At 40.6% G+C, this 20,624-nt stretch overlaps 1 protein-coding gene across 2 annotated transcripts in view; it reads left to right on the top strand.

Annotated features, from left to right (window-relative positions):
• PUS10 (pseudouridine synthase 10) overlaps positions 1 to 20,624 on the top strand; it is a 1,838,120-nt gene that overhangs the window by 1,695,880 nt on the left and 121,616 nt on the right. For both annotated transcript variants that reach the window (XM_044055027.1, XM_044055017.1), the window contains one exon: positions 17,308 to 17,407. In XM_044055027.1, the coding sequence (XP_043910962.1) occupies positions 17,308 to 17,407 (100 nt within the window). The remainder of the gene's footprint in view (positions 1 to 17,307; positions 17,408 to 20,624) is intronic.

The following is a 20,624-nucleotide window of genomic DNA, read 5'->3' as shown; positions in this document are numbered from 1 at the left end:
AACAAGGGGGAGAGAATTCTGCATTCTTTGGACGTACACAGACAGCTTAGATTCTACTTGAACAGAACCAAAGCCTTCAGGAAGACAGAGCAATTACTAGTGGCATATGCTGCAGGATCACCAGGAAAGCCTATCTCAAAGTAGACTGTTTCTAAGTGGTTAGGCCACTGCATTTGTTTCTGCTACTTACACCATGGCAAGCCAGTGCCTAAGGGCATTAGGCCTCATTCCACCAGAGCTGCAGCCACCTCAGCAGCCTTTCTCAGGGGAGTACCAACCAGAGACATTTTAGAGGCGGCTACTTGGAGTTCAGTGCACACCTTTACAAAGCATTATCATCTGCCACTCTACTCTAAATCCAGGGCAGGATTTGCCACTACAGTCCTGCAGGGCCTCATAGCCACTCCTACTGCTGTCTAGTTCCAGCCTCCCAACCATAACTTTGGGACTCTACCCAAATGTAATGACTGCAACAGTGAAACACAAAGAACATAGTACAGTTGTGTACACTTACCATAAATGTAGATGCTCGAGTGTATTCACTGTTGCAGTCCAGGTTACCCACCCGCCTTCCCCCTTTTTTCTTTTGGATCTTATCTTTCCTTCTCTGTATTATACTACCTATGTGGTGTATTTGCTTATAGATGAAGGTAAAATTTATACTGGTGTATTTCTGAATATATATATATATATATATATATATATATATATATATATATATATATATATATATATATATATAAAGTTTGGCTATCCTTTTTGGGGGCACCTGGCATCTGGGGCAAGAAAAACTGAAGAAAATGGCGTCGGCTGCTTCTTTTATACCCCTGACGACCTGACGTCAGGGAAGGGGTGACAGCAGATGACGCAGGAGCCAAGACTTTGGAATTCAGGCCGGCTGAGGGCAACCTGCCAGCAGAATTACCCAAATGTAATGACTGCAACAGTGAATACACTCGAACATCTACATTTATGGTAAGTGTACACAACTGCACTTTTTTGCTTTGGTTACACCAGTGGAATTATATTTATTGCATTAAAAGAAGTTTGTCTTTATGTAGTTCGTGCTAAGCTTCTCTCCAGATTTTCTAATTCTGTGTCTTTGGTTGAAACTTTCTGATAATGTCATAAGGGAAATAAATAGTTTGAAGTTCAATAACCTTAACTAAACTTATTAGAAACACTAACCATCCAACCCAATACCATATTCATTGGTGACTTTACCCCATTATTAACTGGGAATCCTGTACGATAGCAAACGTACATGTGCAGGGATTCTTGGATTTTGTAAACATAAACTCCCTGGATCAGATAGTCAATACACCAACCAGGGGTGCAATTATAATGGATCTGGTCCTCACTAATATGAGAGAGTGCTGCACAGCCCCTACTGTAATGCCTTCCCTGGTAAGGTCATATCACAAAATGTTCTGCTTTGAAGTAAAAATAAAACCTGGACCCCCAGCTCAACCATTAATATTCAGGAACTATTCTAAGGCTAACCTCGTAGTATTAAGTGAGAACCTGGCAAAATTTCAAGCCCCTATAAACCCCTTGGAACACTTCTGCCTGTGCAGAACTGTTCACAGAAACACAGTACAAGTATGTTAATAGCTGCATAGAGGCAGTTGTACCCACCAGGAAGTAGTACAGAACTAACTCAAAAAACGAGCCATCCTGGTGAAATCACAAAATCAGTTGAATGTATGACAGGAGGAAGAAAATTATGGCAAAAATTAGGAGGTGCAGCACCCAGAAAGATAAAAGCACTCTCATCAAAGTAAACAAACAACTCGGAGGATAAAGTCTACCAAAGCCAAATTTTAGGTAGGTTTGGCCTCCCAGGCCAAGGACAACCACAAAGCATTCTTTAGCTATGTCTGCAACCTCAAAGGCAATACACAATTGTATGCAGAGCTCATTGTAAATGGAGCCCCCTATACTGAGCCAGAAGATATAGCAACCCTCATGGCTGATAAGTTCAGCTCCAGCTTTACTCCTCTCTCCCCCTCAACCTTCCCTCAGGAAATATCAAATGCAACTTCCCCTACTGTTTGAGAAGGTCACCAAAGCAAAGGATGAGGGCAAAATCGTTCACACAGCCTACTTTGACCTGGCCAAGGCATTTGACACAATACCCCACTTGGGCATTGTTGACAAACTCAGGAGATTAGGTACAAACCCGTATGCCACTCGGTGGATAACCAACTGGCTCACAAACAGGACCCAGGAAGTTAGAATTGGGGAGTCCACTCTACAAAGAGGCCATACACATGTGGAGTCTCTCAGGGATCAGTCTTTGGACTGCTCCTTTTTGGCATTTACTTCTCACAAGTCAAGGCCAATGTCAGTGGTCTCTGGCTGACTGAATTTGCAGATGATTGCAAATTAGGAGCTGTCATTGAATCTCAAACTGACACAAATGTTCTGCAGGAGGGGTTGACACAGACAAATAACTGGTGTCATAGCCATGGACTAAAACTAAATGCCAATAATTGCATAATAGTATTCTTTGGGTAGTCATCCATCCCTGGTAACTATCATATTGACAACACACCCCTTAGAGTTGACCCAATAGTCAGGGACATACATAGATAGTAATCTAGCCTTTGATAATCACATGTTTACAGTGGTGAGGAAATCATTCTATGTTGAGCAACTTATAAATAAAGGTATGGCATCTAAGTCCAAGAAATCCACTGTATTTAGCATTCATCAGAACTGTCATTGAGTACAATACACACTTTGGTATGTGCCTAACCAGGCATATCCAGCAACTGGAACACCCACAGAGGTTCCTCACTAAAAGAATACAGGGCGTAAGTAGTATGTCCTATGCAGACTGCCTCAAGGCCCTATCCCTGTATTTTGTCTCTTACAGGTTTTTGAGGGGAAATCCATGCCTGGCATACAGTGCATTGCCAGACACCAATCTGATGGACCTCCTGCATATCCATAAAGCAAACAGCAGCAGAATTACCCGTTGTAAAGACTTAAACTTTGCCTGTGATATAAATAGTACCTGCTGGAGAGATAGGTATGTATCCCAGAGACTACCCCATCTATGGAACAGGCTCCCCATCCATGTGAAGCATAGTTCCTCCTTAACCCAATTCAAGTGTAACTTGGACAATTGGATGGGAAGCCAGAAATTCATCCCTGGTTTGGCACCTATGTCTCTAGTAACCTGTAAATGGTTCATCTCACAGGCCCATGCTTACACTTATCAAGGGTATCATAACTTGTCAGAGATTTGAGATACATGACTAGGCTTAAAAAGGCCCTTGTGGTCGTTAGCCTAGCAAAAACCTATGAACCTCAAGGTATTGAATTGAATGGAGTCTTTGTGTGCCAGAAACAGGTAGCAAAATTCTTTACATTTCTGTGCCACTTAATGTCATTATCTGTTCTGAGCATAGCCAAAGCTTAAGCAAGGACCTGGTGAAGCAGCTGTATCCAGTCAGTGTTCTCCAGTGCAGCAGCTCTTCATGTATGTCATACATGGTATTGATGTCACAGAGCCATGTCTGACGTACAAGTGGAGCTGCATGGTCATGAAGCTGCCAAGCAGAGTAGCTCCACCTGTACAGTGGAATATCTGTCATAACTAAATTCTACATGTCCAAGATGAGGAACAGGCTTACAGCGCCAAAAGGCCATCAGGGAATTAAATCTGTCTTTTGAAAACAAAACACTGGTAGCCATACTCTCATGTTTGTGAATGGTTCTAACACTATGAAAACATGGATGTGCATAAACCTGGGATTCCCCCCACAGTTCTAAAAACCTGAAGTACAGCTTCACCTGTATATGAGACTTGGTATTGCAGGCAGTGTGGCTTACCATCAGGTACTGTCTGTAGTAATTAATCCCAAGGACCAGTGGAGTTTCTATCTTTCTGAGAAGTTCATTCAGTTCAATGAACATTTTTTTTAATTCCAGCACTTATCCAGTTGGTGTATAACACAGTGATATTTTACAGTAGGCTGTCTCTCTGGTGATTCACATACCTCTAGTTTTCCTGTTTAAGAGAGACCATCACATGTTAGAAAATAGTTTATTACATTAATATATTTATAGGTTCATAGGTAGGTACTAGGCTATCTGCCCGAGGGCATTTATAAGCCTAGCCAGAGTGTGTCAGCTTTTGCCGCCCCATTGATTAATTAACTGATCCTCTGTCAAGCAGAACCAATGAAGTGATCCCAGGGGTGTATTTTCTGTTACCCATCCAGTCGTCAAGGTTTCTCTTGAAGAGTGTTAGTGAGGGGCTCTGCCTGATGTAATTTTGAATTATGTTCCAAAGCATGGGGAGTCTCTGTGACATGATCTATCCCTCCAGCATGTTCTATTTATTGTTGTGGTGAGGTTTAGCTCACTAGACCGCGTGGCTCACAGCGACTTGGATTTCTTTAGGTGGAGCATGTCCATCAATTCTGAGTTGGACATGGCTTTGTAAGTCAGGCAGAGATCACCTCTGAGTAAGCAATATGCCACTGAGTACAGCCGGAGTTTTTTCAGTCGGGCTGCATAGGACATACGTTTGAGACCCATAATCCACTTGGTGAGGTACTTTTGTGGTCTTTCCAGCTGTTGGAAGTGTCTTGTGTGGGACATCCCAATTGGGGCATTGTACTCTATGATGGGTCTAATGAGTGACGAGTAGAGGGGCACTATAACCTCTTTATTTCTAGATGCGAACCCTTTAGTAATTAGATGGGCCACATAGAAGGATTTCCTAACTACTTTGGCAATATGATTGTCAAAGGAGAGATTACTATCTACCTGGGTCCCCAGATCTCTTATTACCTCTTCTGTATTAAGGGGGCTGCCATCTATGTGGTAATTCCTGGGTGTTTTGTTTTTCCCAAACGGGATGACTATGCATTTTTTGGCATTTAGCTTGAGGCCATGAATTTGACACCAGGTGTCCATCTCAGTAAGGCCCTTTTGGAGAATATCCGTGTCAGCCGGAGAGCCAGTTATGGCTCCCAGTTTGTAGTCATTGGCGAACTTCATTAGCCATAGTCCTCCTGTGTTTGCCTGTACTTCTGAGAAGTATATGCCGAACAGTAGGGGTCCCAGGACCGAGCCTTGCGGGACACCACTTGTGACTGGTTTAGAGTCGGACCTGGAGCCCACTATTCTTACCATGTGAGTTCTGTCTGTAAGCCAGTTGGCAACCCATCCCGTGACATAGGGGTTTATGTTCAGGCTGGTGAGTTTTTCTGTAATACCCGAGTGGGGAATGGTGTCAAAAGCCTTGGCGAGGTCAAGGTAGGCTGTGTGAACCACCTTTCCCTCGTCTATGGCCTTGGTGACTGTCTCGAAGAAGTCCACCAGGTTTAGTAGACATGATTTGCCCTTAAGAAAGCCGAACTGGGTCGGGTCAAGTGTTTGGAGGTTCCCAATGTCTTTGTTAATGAGTTCCATGATGATGCGCTCCATAGCCTTGCAGACCAGGCTAGTCAGGCTTATGGGGCGATAGTTACCAGGGTCAGTTGTGGCCCCTCCTTTGTGGAGAGGAATAACCGTTGCTGTGCGCCATTCTATGGGCATGTAACCTGTGCAGAGGCTGAGGTTGAACATCGTGTTTAGGTGGGGGGTTAGTTTGTTCTGTAGTTCGTGCAAGACGCAGCCTGGGACACCATCTGGCCCCATTGACGCTGTGTTTTTGGCTTTTGAAAGTGCTGTTTTCACCTGTGCGTCTGTGATTTTTGGGACACTACACTTTTCCGGTATTGTTGTGGGCCCTTTTGGAGGTGAGAGGGGGGTGAAGTTTGCACTGACTCTATCTGCCAGAATGTTGGCAGTATCAGTAGGTTCAGTATATTTTGTGCTATTTTGCACTAGTTCAGTGCATATCTGTGAGTTGCCACTTAGATTCTTAACATAACTAAAGACGACTTTGTGGTTATGTTTTGAATCCTTGGCTATTTTTCTTTCAAAGTTAGACTTGGATGATTTCATGAGAGACCTCAGTTTCTTACTGATACTGATCAGGGATGTCTTTCCTTCTTGGGATTTGCTTTTTTTCTGAACTAGTTTCCTCCTTCTATTGTATAGACTGTTTATTGCAGGAGTCCACCAAACTGGTTTCCTTCTCTTAGAGGAGTGAGTCTTGGTTTTGCTAGGGATGGCCTGATCCATGCATTCTTGTAGGTGCTCATAGAGTGCATTTGTAAAGATTTCTGCATCTTGGGCAGCATTATCTTTTAGCGTGGGGGCTGTTAAACTTACCACCTCTGTCTTAAGTAAGGTGAAGTTTGTTTTGGAAAAGTTTTTTACTGTGGTTTCCTTAGTTGGGGGTGGTGGTGGGGTGTGGACATCCAGAGTGATTAGTTTATGGTCCGATCTAACCAGTGACAGGTTGACCTCTGGTGTGGAACACCTGTCGCCCATGTTGGTGATGACCAGGTCCAATATGTTTTCACCTCTGGTAGGGGAGTTTACCAGCTGATCCAGGGCGTTTGAGTTGATGAATTCCAGGAAGTGCTGGGCCTGGGAATTTGTGCTCGAGTAGTTTTCTCAGTGAATGGTAGGGTAATTGAAATTACCCAATATCAGGGTGTTTGGTAGGACCTTCATGTTTTCCAGTGTCTCCAGAAAGGTGGAATGGTGGTCCTGGGTCATGGAGGGTGATCTTGTAGCAGGCCACAATTTGCATTGCAGATTTGCCCAATGTTAGTTGCACATGGATGATCTCAGAGGTATCATGCTGCGCCACTAACCTGGAGGTGTAGGTATCCTTGATGAATATGGATACACCCACTCCTTTTGTGTTTTGGTCTATGTTTTGTGGCTGAAACGGGTGGTATGAGTTGTAGTCTGGTAGTGCTGGGGTGCTGTCTGGAGCCTTGAACCAGGTTTCAGTTACTGCACAGATGTCGACGTTCTCCATACTGAGGAGTGCTTTGAGCGCATGCATTTTGAGATTTAAACTCTTGGCATTGAGTAGCATAACCCTCAGTTTTTTGTTAATTGTGCTGTTTACAGAGGTGGGTTTGACTTTTGAGCCTTGCCTAAAAAAGACACTATGGGGGCAGCAAGAGCCTTGGCCTGTATTCGAAAGCCTAGGGGTGCCGGGTGCAAGCAGTCTCTTGCGAAGCAACAAGGCCTTTTGAGCATGTTGTTCCAGGCTGACAAACACTGAATCCCCTTTGAATGACACCAGAAGCTTAGACAATTGTTGAAATTGATCATTTTTTCTTTATACTGAGGTATCATTCTTGGTGAGGGCAGGATGCTACTCGGGGTCAGTTGTACTTGTTCTGGAGTGGCCTGAGTGCTTGTGTTATGTGGTGGATTCTGGCTGCCGACAGGCAGCTAACAGTAACCTTCTGTTTGTCCAGCCTAGTGATGGGACATCAGTGTGCCTGACTATAGAGTCACCTATTACTAGTGTGTTAGGTATGTTATTTCGCTTTAAGGGCTGTGATTGTGTGGTACACTGATTTTGTGTTTTATGTGTTGTCTGGTTTGTGACGGGAAGTGCAGGTTGTTTGGGTGTCTGCTTTGGAGGTCTCTGATGCTTTTGCAGATTTATATTTAGAGCCTCCGAGTATGATTTTGTGTATTTTTTGCCAGTGCTGTTTTAGTAGGTCTTTGTGCGGCTGGAGTTGTGGTGCAAGTGTTAACCTTCTACTCTTGACTGTCTGTTCCAGTCTTGGGTGGAGACAGCTTAGCTTCCAGTTTGGCTGTATAATTGCATCTCTCGCATATGTTAGTGCTTTGTGGTAGGAGGAGAGGGTTGTCTGTGTACATGAGGCAGTTGTAACAGCACTATGTTATTACACTATATGCCAAGCATTATATACACTTTAGTAACAATTTTATCCTGTTCCATTTTGGTTTTATTACTTTTTATTTGAATGTTAATCCATTTAGTTAGTTACTGATTTATATGACTGAACAACTGATTGATTATAATGAAGTCTATGTCACTTTGTGTATTGACTTCTGTTGCAGAACAAAAAACATGCCTATCTACTACAAGCTGTTTGTCTCCCCCAGTTACACCATCAACATACAAGATCAAATGGCTCAGAATCAGGAAGTATCTGGCAGCTGCTCAACATAAGGAATTATAGCACAAGTTTATTAACCTTAATAAATATAGTTCCAGTGATGAAACTGAAATAAAAACTGTATATTTCTTAATCAGGAAGCCCACTTTACATGAAAAGAGCATAATTACTCTAAAAAATAATATTACGCAAAACACCTTTGCAAGCTTCTGGTGGCCCCATCAAACCAGAAGGGATTAGGATTTTATTCTATGTTCTTTTTGGTGGACAAAATGACAAAGAACCTCAAGACAGTTTTAGGATTTAGTGAACTAAATACCCGTGTCCCCAAGGAAACCTTTTGCATGGTCATGGTGCAGTCAGTCATATTTATCAGAAAGAGACTAGATATGGTCTTTGGACCTCTAAGATGTCTACTTAATCAAGATTGACAAGGAATCAAGTACGTGCTTGTATTTCAAGGTAGGAGGCTCTAGATGCATCCATTTTGCCTCACTTCATCCATGAGAACATTTCTTAAATTTATGTCCATGTAAGCAATGCAGCAGAGTGCAGGTTCTTTCTCATAAAGATTATGAGATTATAGTGGGCCTTGCAAGTTTGCAGCTGACACCATTCCAACTAGTCATACTAATTGCCTGCAGCCCGGACACTATTTCTTGCTGAGCAGTTCTGCTCAATGTTCAGACAAAAGTCTCCATCATCATGTCCAACAAGGTTTCTGCAGAAATACCTTTTTTGTATGTAGTTTGAGTGTTAAGCTTCTGAGAAAAAGATATGAGCTGAACTTCTTAGCATATATTCCTTAGATCTTCAGGCCAGCACTCCAGGCCTACAGTTATCTAGGTTTGCGAATGAATACAAATTGGATGTTGTTATTTGAACTTTCACTGACTCACAGTTGCTTTAACGTGTTAGACCATGTTAACAACTAGTGCAAGGACCATGGCCTTAAGTTAAATGTGAAAAATATAGCCTAGTTCATTTGCTAAAACAGTTTCACATACCATGTAAGTGATGCATCCCTCTAATCAGACACTGTCATAAGGAATCTAGGCACTCTTGTTGATAATTGCATATTATTTGACCATCTATAGTAGCTTGGAAAGGCTTCTGTCTGACTCATCTATTTTCCTAAGGCATCTTCACTAGATCTGAAGAAGTTTTAATTCCCCTTTACTCAAAACCTCATCAGACCCATTATTAAATATAATGCATCATTTGGCATGCATTTGTCTAAACATATCACTCATTTTGAGATACCTCAGAAATTTATACCTAAAAAGAATAGTTTTCTTAAAGATCATAGTTATCAGGACAGACTGAAAGTCATGTCTGTCTATTCAGTATGTTATAGATTACTTTATGTAGACTTGTGTCTTGCCTTTCAAGCCATGAAAAATATAAACCTCTTTGACCTCTTGTTCCATCACAGAACAAATGGTGCCTAAAGGAACTAAAAATTCATCAGCAATAAACTTTCTTCAAAAATAATCCATTCAAACAACCTACAAAAGCCAGTGGGGACATTTCTCCATTTAGTCCTCTAACCAAGAACTGAACCCTTTCTCTACCCTGTTCCTTCAGTTCCTATCATCCATGTTTAATGCTGGTTCCTGCTACTATACATTTAAATTACTGTTAGCTGCGGTCTCCATCTTTCACACAGGATTTCCGTCTTCCTCCCTCACAGTGCAAAAAACTCTGTAAAGCTGCCCTAAAGGGGACCTTCCTCTTATGCCCCCACATAAAAGACCCTATACCTCTATGAGACCTCAATTTCTTATTAGAAACGTTAAGTCTTTTACCCATTACATGACTATCCTTAGACAAACTGAAACTCTTCTTGAAAAACCATATTCCTAGTGTCTCTCACCTCAACTGGAAGAATTACAGAGCCACATGCACTTTCCTCTCTCCTTCTTTATTTCATTTTCCACAAAGACACAGTATCAGTAAAAAACAACCCATCCTTTATTCCAGTGGTTGTTTCGGAGTCTAACCTCTAGTCATCTTCTGTTTTCTTTTCAAACTACACTAACAGAGGCACATTCCGTCTTCATACCTTGGTTGTCCATGGGCAGTGACCATTCTCCCTTCATCATGCAAAGTCGGTAAGAAATGATTCACAGCTGTTTGTTTCCTTCACACCCTCAAGACTATGGTGCATGATGTTTAAAATAACTCTATACATATAGTTTTTAGAATGTATAATCTTTGCTTGCAACTTAAACATCAAGCCTCTGCCAGTGGAGTCTAAGGCTTACTCAACCAGGTCAGTGTTCAAAAATTCAATATGTGACATCCCTGCTGCAGCATCTTTATCTATATTGCATACTTTTTCCAAACACTGCAAATTAGACATGATTTCCAGCTTTAAATCCTCCTTTGGAGCTACTGTTTTCAAGGGCATTTTGTCATGATTCCACCTGGGAAAAATGGTAGCTTGGGGTTTTGTCCCAACAGTCAGGTAGATGTGATGACATAGGATACAGACGTTATTCACTTACCATAGTACTGGATCTCTGCTATCCCTAGTCCATCTGCTTTGACAACCTGCCCTCCTTCCCCTTCCAAATTGTCACTGTTCATACCGAGATGGACCTAGTAGAGCTGTCTTGACGTCCATTCTTCTCCATAGGTTCCAGTCCAGTATTCCCTAACCATCCTTTCCTCTTCTAAAATAGCACCAAACTTGATCTGAGGCAGAGAGTGGGACAGGTGTATTATGGGAGTAAGGAAGGTGCATGAGGTTTGAGCTCTTGAAAGAGAGTTGCTGGAACAGATGCGCGAAGTGGCCCTATTTCCCAACATTTGAAGTGGGGGACTAGGGATTGCAAGGATCCAGTGTTATGGTAAATGCATAACTTCTGTATTTATGATATTAGGTACAGGCTTGCTAAGAGGCATTGATCTTGCAATTTATGATACACGAATCCATTCAGGAATAGCTTGCCGAAGACAGTGAAGGACAGGTGCTTTGAAGAGTTGACTTAAAAGTATCTGTGAGTTAGACTGAGTCCCATTTCAGTTTAGAACATTTGCAGTCATTTCTGTTGTCAGCAAATTCTTTGTCTTCTTCCTCCTCTCTATGAAGCACAGTTTTTTTATATCCCTCTGAAATTTACTCAGAATTTGCAGACTTGGTGAATTGTTATTGCTTGTCCATTGTGTGGCACACAGAGCACTGCAGTTAATTCAGAAACAAAGAAAATGATTGGGAAATGACAATGTCTTGGTTACACCTTTCAACTTAATGGGCATTAGAAATCATAGTCCTCACTTTTGAAAGCATAGTAATTTACCAGAAGCATATAATTATTTTTAAGCAATTCTTGATATGCAAATGCTAGACTTCTTGCAGTTGACTATTGGACTGTGGGTGAATGTAGTTCATGTATTAAATAATTTTTATACATAAACATATTTCCATCTTTATTAAGGAGATCACTAAATTTAGATTTCACAGTGATAAATCTCAAAGGAAGATTACATACCTTGCATTCTTAACCATGTGTTAAAAAGCTTAGCCTTAGTTACGGCATAATTTGTAAACACAGGGTCTGAGAAATCTCACACAAAACTTATTTCCACCTTTTTTAATGCTTTGCCTCAGCATCTGTTGGCTAACCAGTAATAGTGGTGAGTTTTTTTGGAAAGCCAGAACTGATTCTGTATGTGTTGTGTTTATACCATTCTTATTCTACCCCCCTTCCCCCATTTTGGGTGGGGGAATGTAGAATAAGAGCCATGACTTCCCAAAGATTGAGAAAGTTTGTAGCCCCACCAGAAGGGATGGAAAGAAGGTCGCTGTAAGTGACTGTCCAGAATAACAGCTGTGAATTCTCACAAAAACACTAGGGTTGAGATCCCAGTTGGTAGGAAAGTAATGGGTGTAGTTTTCTTGGTCCAGTAACCTTAAAGTATGATGTGTATGGCGATATAAGAACCCGAAAGAGCAATTCTTTAGGAAAGTATTGTGGCATCTCATTCAAACACAGCAGTGCTGTATGCCAATGAAGCTGAATAGCATACAAAAGTCTCAGAAGAGAAGAAACCTAAGTCACTGTCTTGTGGTAGTGTAGGGATAATTTTGTAAGTAGGAAAATGGACAATGAGAAGGTGGTGTGTTTGAAGTGTAGTTGCCATTTGAATTTATTCAGGCTGGGTCAGTAGCACAATAGTACAACATTTAGCATTGTGGCCTCATAATGCTTGGTTCTTGGATTAATTTCCTGGCTCATGTTTTTTGGGCAGAATCTGCATGCCATCCATATGCCTCTGTATCTTTGTCTGCTAGGTGCTGCAATTTGCTCACATTCCAAAGATGTGCCATAGGTGAATTGGTATTACTCCAAAATGCTTGTGTGTGTGCTTGCATGTGTACTCTGATAGTTTGGTATCCTATTCAAGAATATTTTTTTCTGCAAAAAAAAATGTGCCTTTCGCTGCTTCAGTACAAGATATATATATATATATATATATATATATATATATATATATATACACACTGGCCCAACCACTGAAGCTGAACTGGTTAAATCAGGCATCTGAGATTAATCTCATCTGTCCTACATGATTTTATGTGAGTTAACCCCTAGCTACCATATAGGTGGCAATCCACTGAGCACAGAAGAAGTCATCAGGGATCTGGGGACCCAGGTTGACAGTAACCTTTCGTTTGACACTCATGTTGCCAAAGTAGTTAGGAAAACCTTCTACATTGCCCACCTGATCATGAAGGGATTCACATCTAGATCTAGGGAGGTCATCGTCCCCCTGTACTCATCACTCATTAGACCTATGATTGAGTACAATGCCCCATTCGGAATGTATCTGACCTGACACCTGCAGCAGCTGGAAAGGCCCCAAAAGTTCCTCACCAAAAGGATAAAGGGTCTCTAAAATATGTCTTATGCTGCCCGACTGAAAGAACTCCAGCTCTATTCAGTCGCATACCGCTTGCTCAGAGGTGACCTGTGCCTGACATATAAGGCCATGTCAAACCCAGATTTGATGAATATGCTTCACCTCAAAAATCTAGATCCCTCAGAACCACAAGGGCGGGAGACTTAAACCTTGACACGGTTATTAATAGAACGTGCTGGAGGGACAGATTCATCACCCAGAGACTCCCTATGCTGTGGAACAAAATCCCGGTACATGTGAGGCAGAGCACCTCGCTGGCCTTGTTCAAGAGGAATCTTGACCAATGGATGGGAGATCGCAGATATAACCCAGGGATTACTTCAGTGTCACTGCTTGACAGAGGCACAGCAAAATAATAGGCATAGTTTTCTTCAAACTAAAGGGGTGGCGAAAGCCACATAACTATGGGCTAGGCTTATAAATGCCCATGGGCAGATAGCCTAGTATGAACCTATGAACCTATAACCCAAAGAAAAAAAAAACGTTAAAAATTAAAGTTAACCCTAAGAGTTGACCCAGTTGTTTGGGATTTGGGAACTTATTGTGGACCATGACCTAACTTTTGACCAGCATGTGTCTGTTGTTGTAAGAAACTCCTTCTGTATTTGGCAGCTTATAAGCAAAGGGATTGTGTCTAGAGCTAGCGATGTCATTGCCTACCTTAACTCAGCCCTCATTAGGCCAATCATTGAATATAATGCCCCCTATGGCATGTATCTGTCCAGTCACATGCAACAATTGGAATACCTATAAAGGCACCTTACTAAAAGGATACAAACCCTAAACAACATGTCCTACATGGATGGACTCAAAGCCCTGTCATACTCTGTATCCTACAGTGTGCTAAGTGGTGACCTGTTTATAGCATACAAGGCATCCTCTGACCCATTACTGATAGAATTGCTGCACATCAGCAAGTCAGTTGCCATAAAAAATCCTCAGTCTAGGGATCTAAACCTCATCTGCAACATCAATAGAACAGTTTGGAGAAGACAGGTGCATCTCATAGAGCAGCGGTTCCTAACCCTTTTTGACTTGTTTCCCCTTGGCAATTCATTTCCTTAAATTGTACCCCTCATATTTTTGTAATTTATATAGTTGCCTTTATGTCCAACGTATGTGTTGTATCTGTAATAAATAATAAAAAACAATCTAATGTTAAAGTAAACAAAGAGTGCATTTAATTATTTCCAAAAACTCAAAAGATAAATATAAATAAGTTGTAAAATTGTCATAAAGTTAACATTTCAAACTTATTAAACATTTCAAACTACACAAACAAATAATTAAAAGACATTAACTTAAACATATATTCAGTGCAAGCCTTGTGCTTGTTTTGAGGCACATATTTTTTTAAAATCAATGCATGTACATCTGTTCATATTCCTAATGATTTCAAAATGTTACTTGACTGGGTGGGTTCTTTTGAAATAGGACAATCTTTACAGACCTTTCTTCATGAGCTGCCTGCATTGCCCTCCCACTTCTGCTGGTATTCTTTCTACTCTGTTTGATACTCCTCCTCATATTTTCATACACTGGCAAGCTGGTCAGACTGTCACCCTCATTCAACACGTCTCTGACCACCATTTCAGACTACCAACTCAGTGCACTTTTTATACTGTAATACTCCAACAATCTCCATTAAGCCCAATCACAATTTCGGTCTGTCTCCCTTGAGTTCAAAAGTTCCATCATCTTTAAACAATGGCATACAAATTTTTCACCTTACAGTGCATATCAAAATTTTATGCATATGATTTAAAAAAATGCATTTCCTGCTACTTTTAACTCTTGAGATTACTGTACCTTACAGGAGGGGAATTTTCCACAGTAATGAACGTCTGCATGCAGTACACATAAATCTCCATTCACCCTGTCATTTCACTATTTTTTTGGAATTACTGTTCTGAGATTTTCAAAAGGTATTGTGGTGGCCTGCCTGCTGTAGACCACTATTAAAAAGGGTTTTATGCAGTAGTATTACTGCCGATAAATTAACTGTGGCTTTGCAGTCTGATACAAAACAAATTGTTTTTCCTGTTCAGCTGAAAATATCTCTTATTAAATATTCCTTCTGACTTGAAGTTTGTATTTTCAATAAGCAACGTAATCACTTGCAACCTAAGTATCAAATCAGTCTCAACAGTTATACAGCACACACTACCAACTCATAACTTTTCAGTAAAGTTTTATTCCAATATAATTACTTGAAAATGTAATGCAATGCACTCCACATTCCCTTTATCAGTATGTACAAATAGCACCCAAAACAAAAAATACAATGACTGCAAACTGTAATTTGTGGGATTAGATTTTAAGAGTCAGACATTACTTTTATAGGATAAAAAATTTTGAGTTAGCATACATTTTCTGAAGGACATGAAGTCTGAATCTCAAATAGCTGTTACTATTTACTGACTTCATCCCTGAATGATTTGCCTGAAAACCACACATTTTATGAGGAATACACCAAAAAAAAAAATGAGGCAAAAAAATGGACATTCTGAAATAATCTGGACAGTTGATGGCAAACCAGGGAATGTACCTTTGGGATTCTGTTTGTCATTAACTTGATTAATGGTTAAAATTTTTACGTAGCTGAACCATCCAGTTGCATCAGTGTGAGTTATAAAATAAGCAAGACAGTAAAATGCCAGTTTTGCTGGCTGTTCAAATTGTTTAACAATTTCTCAATATAAAACTAAGGAGTAAAGAGTCTATTTTTCGAAATTTTCACTAGGGGGCAGGGAATAGAGCACATTAACAAATTTGTACACCCCAACACACAACTCCCAGTTTCTCTGCTCAAACTATTCTGGACACAGCCAAAATTAATGGGAGAACAAAATCCTAAAATCCGAGACAATTTTTTTTAATATTATTCCACTGCACTTGAGTTAACAGAGCAAAGTTTGCATCAACATGCATTTTCTGAGAAATAAAGAAGTGTGACACTCTGCTGGCTGATGGTACTCGACTGACTGTAATCCTTAGCGATTTACTTGAAAGTAAATCAAATGCTACAGACAAGGTAAGATATGAGGTAAAATCGGAGACCTGCAAAGTTATGGGCAGCTGAGAGGTATCTAATCCACTCACTCTTCAGAACAAATGCACCATTATCTTGAGTCCAGCCAGCCTGACAGGTGAAAAATAATTTTTTTTCGATAACACCACACTCATGATAAACTGGCTGTTAGTAAACTACCAGTTGGGTGATAAAATATGTCACAGTAAAATATGACCATTTGGACACTGATGGTAGTTAACTGTCAGTGTTGTGTTCTCGAAAAAAATTATCAGCTGTCTGCCTGGTTAGATAAGAGAGAGTGGCATACTGGCCCTGGAGCAATGACAACTAAAAGCAAGACTCTGAGTACAGAATCTTTAAGAAAAAAACTGATACGGACACACAGACTCCACCATACCAGCTACAAATGCCTTGTACACATCTGGAAATTAAGGCAAAAATAGCTATACATTTGGGTTTTAACCAACATAAGGAATCTTACTTCTTATTCAGAGACAAATTGGTAGTGACATTGATGAACGTTGTTCTTACCTTTCTTTTGTTGTTTCTTGTTTTCCTATGACATATAAACACTCTGAAATACTGGTTGGATAGACATTTTTACACAGAGTTCCTGCACTGCTAAATAAGTTAGGCACTTTCACTATTATAGGACATACTTCCCACGCATGGGAAGTATGTCCTATGCCTATGATAGTGAAAATGCCTAATGCAAATTTTTTTTAATATAAAAAAATAAACTTTTCTGCCATTATTAATTTTTTCCCACATACCCCTAAACGGCCCCATGCATTACACAGGTTGGGAATAGCTGTCGTAGAGGATACCCTTGCTGTGGAACAGACTCCCCATTCACATGAAACAAAGTTCATCCATTTCTATGTTAAAGTGAAATTTAGATTTATGGATAGGAAACAGAAAATTTACTCTTGGACTGCTGTTGCACTACTGATGGACAGAGGCAGCTCCTAAATGCTTTTTCCCATACATGGGTCCCCTCAAATTGTCTATGGAATGATCCCAGTTATTCTCAATAGGAGTAATATATTATTATCGACCATGGGATGGGTAAGGCTAATCTATAACCAAATGGGATAGGTTATTTTGAGCAGAAAAAATGAAATTGGCCCACAGGGGCAGCTGTCCTAGTAGCTGTTTATGAACCTTTGGTGAGTATTGTTTCATTTAGCATTTGCCTGTGTTATAAGCAGAGGATCAACTGCCATAAACTTGGATGTGATACTGCAAGTGTATTAATATTTATTACAGCAATATTTTGGCAACTCCATTTGTCAAGTTTTCTTAACAAAAAGCTAGCTATATTAAAGAATTTGTCCATGGAGATTTTGGAAGAACAAAACCAAATCTTGGCCTCCTGATGAAAACTACTGCTGACATTCTTGAACTGGATGTTGAGGTACTAAAGCATATTTAGAAATTGAAATTTATTTATGAATCTATTTTTCACCCTGCAAAAGAATCAGGTATCTTCTCAATCTGCTTTAGACCCACACCACCTGATTTATTCATTTACCAGCAGATTTTCCCAGTATGCCCCAATGAGACACTCCCACTCCCTAACAGAGTAGCATTCACCTTTTGTCTCTTGACATGTAGCCCTGTGAAAGCTTGTCAGAGCTCATCTTCACTGGCATGCTGGGATTCATGAGACAGCTGGTCATGAAGCCTTCATCAAGTGTATTGGATCTGTCAGTGTTCAGTTGCAGACTATAGGCATAAAGTGATGTTTGAATAACATTGTCCTCTTCAAAAATTTGCCCATGTCAAGCAGGGTCCACTGACTCTTCTTTAGTTTCAGAAACTGAGTTCATCTGTTTTCTTTTGTCTGAGGGTAATGTTACTCCATCGCCAGCCTGCAGTCTCATCTTGCAGAAGGATAGTTGTCCTTTAAACATTTGATTATTTCTTTTTTGCTGACTTACTGAAGTCAGAGTCAATGACACTGCAAGCAAAAAGTGATGTGCCCATGCCATTAGTCAGTCATTACATCATTAAAAAATTATAATATCAAACTTGCATTTGTACATGGTAAACTGATTTAGAATGCTAGTATGTCAGATTTATTACTCCCTGTAATGTTATCACATTGTCTGGATTATTACTTGGAGCAAGGCAAGGGGCATTTACACTTTTTGTGAACTGAGTCCCACTAGGCTAATGGCCTTTTTTCACAACTGTGATATACCGTATTTGTTTTCAAATCATCTTCATGTTACTGCTGTAGTGTGTCCTAGTAAATATTTGTGACTCCTTATTCTGTCTTCAGCCCTAGATCTGCAGTTGTATTCCAGTACTATTGCAACAGCACTACACTCAAACACAAACATCACTACCTCTTCCTTTACTTCTGTAACCACTTATTTCTCTTCTTCCAGAACTTGCCTTTTTCTGCTTTCTTTACCTTTTCTCATTTCACCTTTATCCTTCCTGATGACAAATCCTTCCTCTTTTTCAACTTATTTCTATCTTGTTTTCTTCCTTCCCTCTGTTCCTTTACTCATGCTTTTTATCTGATGACTTTTCTGTTGTATCCAGCTGTCTTTACAACAACTACCTGTGGCAACCTGTTTAATTACTGCATAAGTTTACCAAGTATAATGTGAAATTTTGTGCAATGCTGTTGTTATTGCATGCTGTATATTAATTGTAATGTTGTTGTGTTTTTGTTTCTGGATGATTCTTGAAAGGATCCCTCGACATCCACTCACCTACTGAATTTGAGTTAAAAAAAGTAACCTACTTACCAAATAACTAGCCTCTGAAGGAAAAATGAAACATTGCTATTTATCTCAACTTGCTTAGAAAAGTGGCAAGGGCGTCAGCTGATCTTATTATGGGGGAGCCTACTGCAGTATGTATTGGGACCTGCTTTCTGACATTCCTGTCTTGGTTATTTAAAGATTTCTTGTGAAGGAGCTTGACATACAGACTTACTAAGGTTCCTCAAACAATGCTGTATTGCAAAGAGTCCATGTCCATTTGTCTCTGACAAAAGGAAAAGCCAAGTTCTGCTCCCTCTGCCAGCAGGTTAACTGCAGTGAGGAGAACAGACAGCATATGGACTGTCAAAAGATTCCTACAAGTAGTCCAAGGCAGGGTCCAGAAAAGAGGGAGAAGATGACTTGTCATGTGGCCAGGAAGTAGCCAGAGCCTTAGTGCATAACATAGTCTGCCAATGTTTTGGCCTTATGGTCTCCTTCAGATGGTGAGTGTTCCTTTGACTCTCATGGTATCAGGCTACCATTTGTCACTGACTAATGAGAATGAGAGTTTCTACAGAACTAACCCCCAGCATCCACTGACACTTGTAAGCCAAACACTATCCAATACATGAGCACATGGCTAACTGTATTGGTTGGAGAGGATGCTTGAATCCCCGAGGCATGTCTCTGAGACCAAAGTTGGGCCTAGAGAGTCTACCCCCTTTGTCTTCTTACATGTCAAGGACTCAGTCTGACTTTAGTAGGATTCTTCAGGCTGTCAAGCACCTGCTAAATCCTCAGTTTCACAAGCCATCTTAGACCTGTGTTTGATGCCTAATAGGACAGGATAGATTGGTGAGGCAATGCACCGTTAAAAAATCCAAGTAATATGGGTACAGAACCCTATGCAGACCTCTCACATATAACTGGTACTTACATCGTATAGTTCCCCTTGCATTAGGGCAGTGATGCTCAACGTCCAGCCCCGGGGCCAAATCCAGCCCTCGCCGCAACACCATCCAGCCCCCAGAGAGTAACTAAAAATAAAAAAAAAATGAAAAAATGCTATGCCTTACTCCAGTCACACAAACTTTCCAGCATGTGCTTACTTACCTAATTGACTGCAGTTGCACACACCTCTAATTTTAGCTGTGGAAGTAACTATTCTTTGTTGTTTATAACTTGTAGTCTGTAAACAGTAGTAATTTTCTGCAAGAGTTTGTAATAAGTCATGGCTGCAAGCCAGAATAAAGTTAAACGCAAAGTTGATGTAGAAAACAGACAATTTCATGACTGCTGTCCTAAGTAAAAATGCCAGTCACCTGTACCTATTGTTAACACGTAATGACTTACTATGTTTTGAGGTGGCTCGTAGATGCATTACGAATTTGTGTAGTGGCCCTCCCCAATAAAAGGTTGTGCACCACCGCATTAGAGTCTTTCACCCAGTCATGAGCCCACACCTGCTTTCTCCATCTCTCAGCAGTTGTATATGATGATCTTGTATAGATTTAGTATCAGAAGATCCCCCCCAACCTCTTTTGGGCTGAAAAGTCTGAAGGGACTCGGTCCCCTTTCCAAAAACAGATTGTTATAATGATTTGTCTCCTGTCCCTGGCATCCCTTCAGAAACTCTCTGGCTCATGATGTCCTGAATGGAATGATCAGTGGTTCCTCTTCATTCTCCACAAAAGAGACTTAACCAGTATCTTGAAAAGACAGAAATAATAGTTGGCTGAGAGGGTTAAGGCTGTGAGCTGCAGTTCCTGTGGTACAAGGTTTGATTCCCACAGCCCTCGTTTGCTTGCTGTGTATCCTTGAGTGAGTCACTTAACTAGACAGTCCTTGGAGAAAACTGGAAATTTAGGCTAGGCTCCTCAATGGTCCCCTGGACGTCAAGACAAGTAACTA

The sequence above is a fragment of the Protopterus annectens genome, chromosome 1.part2, assembly GCF_019279795.1.
Source record: "Protopterus annectens isolate FY-2018-M chromosome 1.part2, PAN1.0, whole genome shotgun sequence".
In the NCBI taxonomy this organism is placed as follows: domain Eukaryota; kingdom Metazoa; phylum Chordata; order Ceratodontiformes; family Protopteridae; genus Protopterus; species Protopterus annectens.
This window is presented reverse-complemented; position numbering and strand designations above follow the sequence as displayed.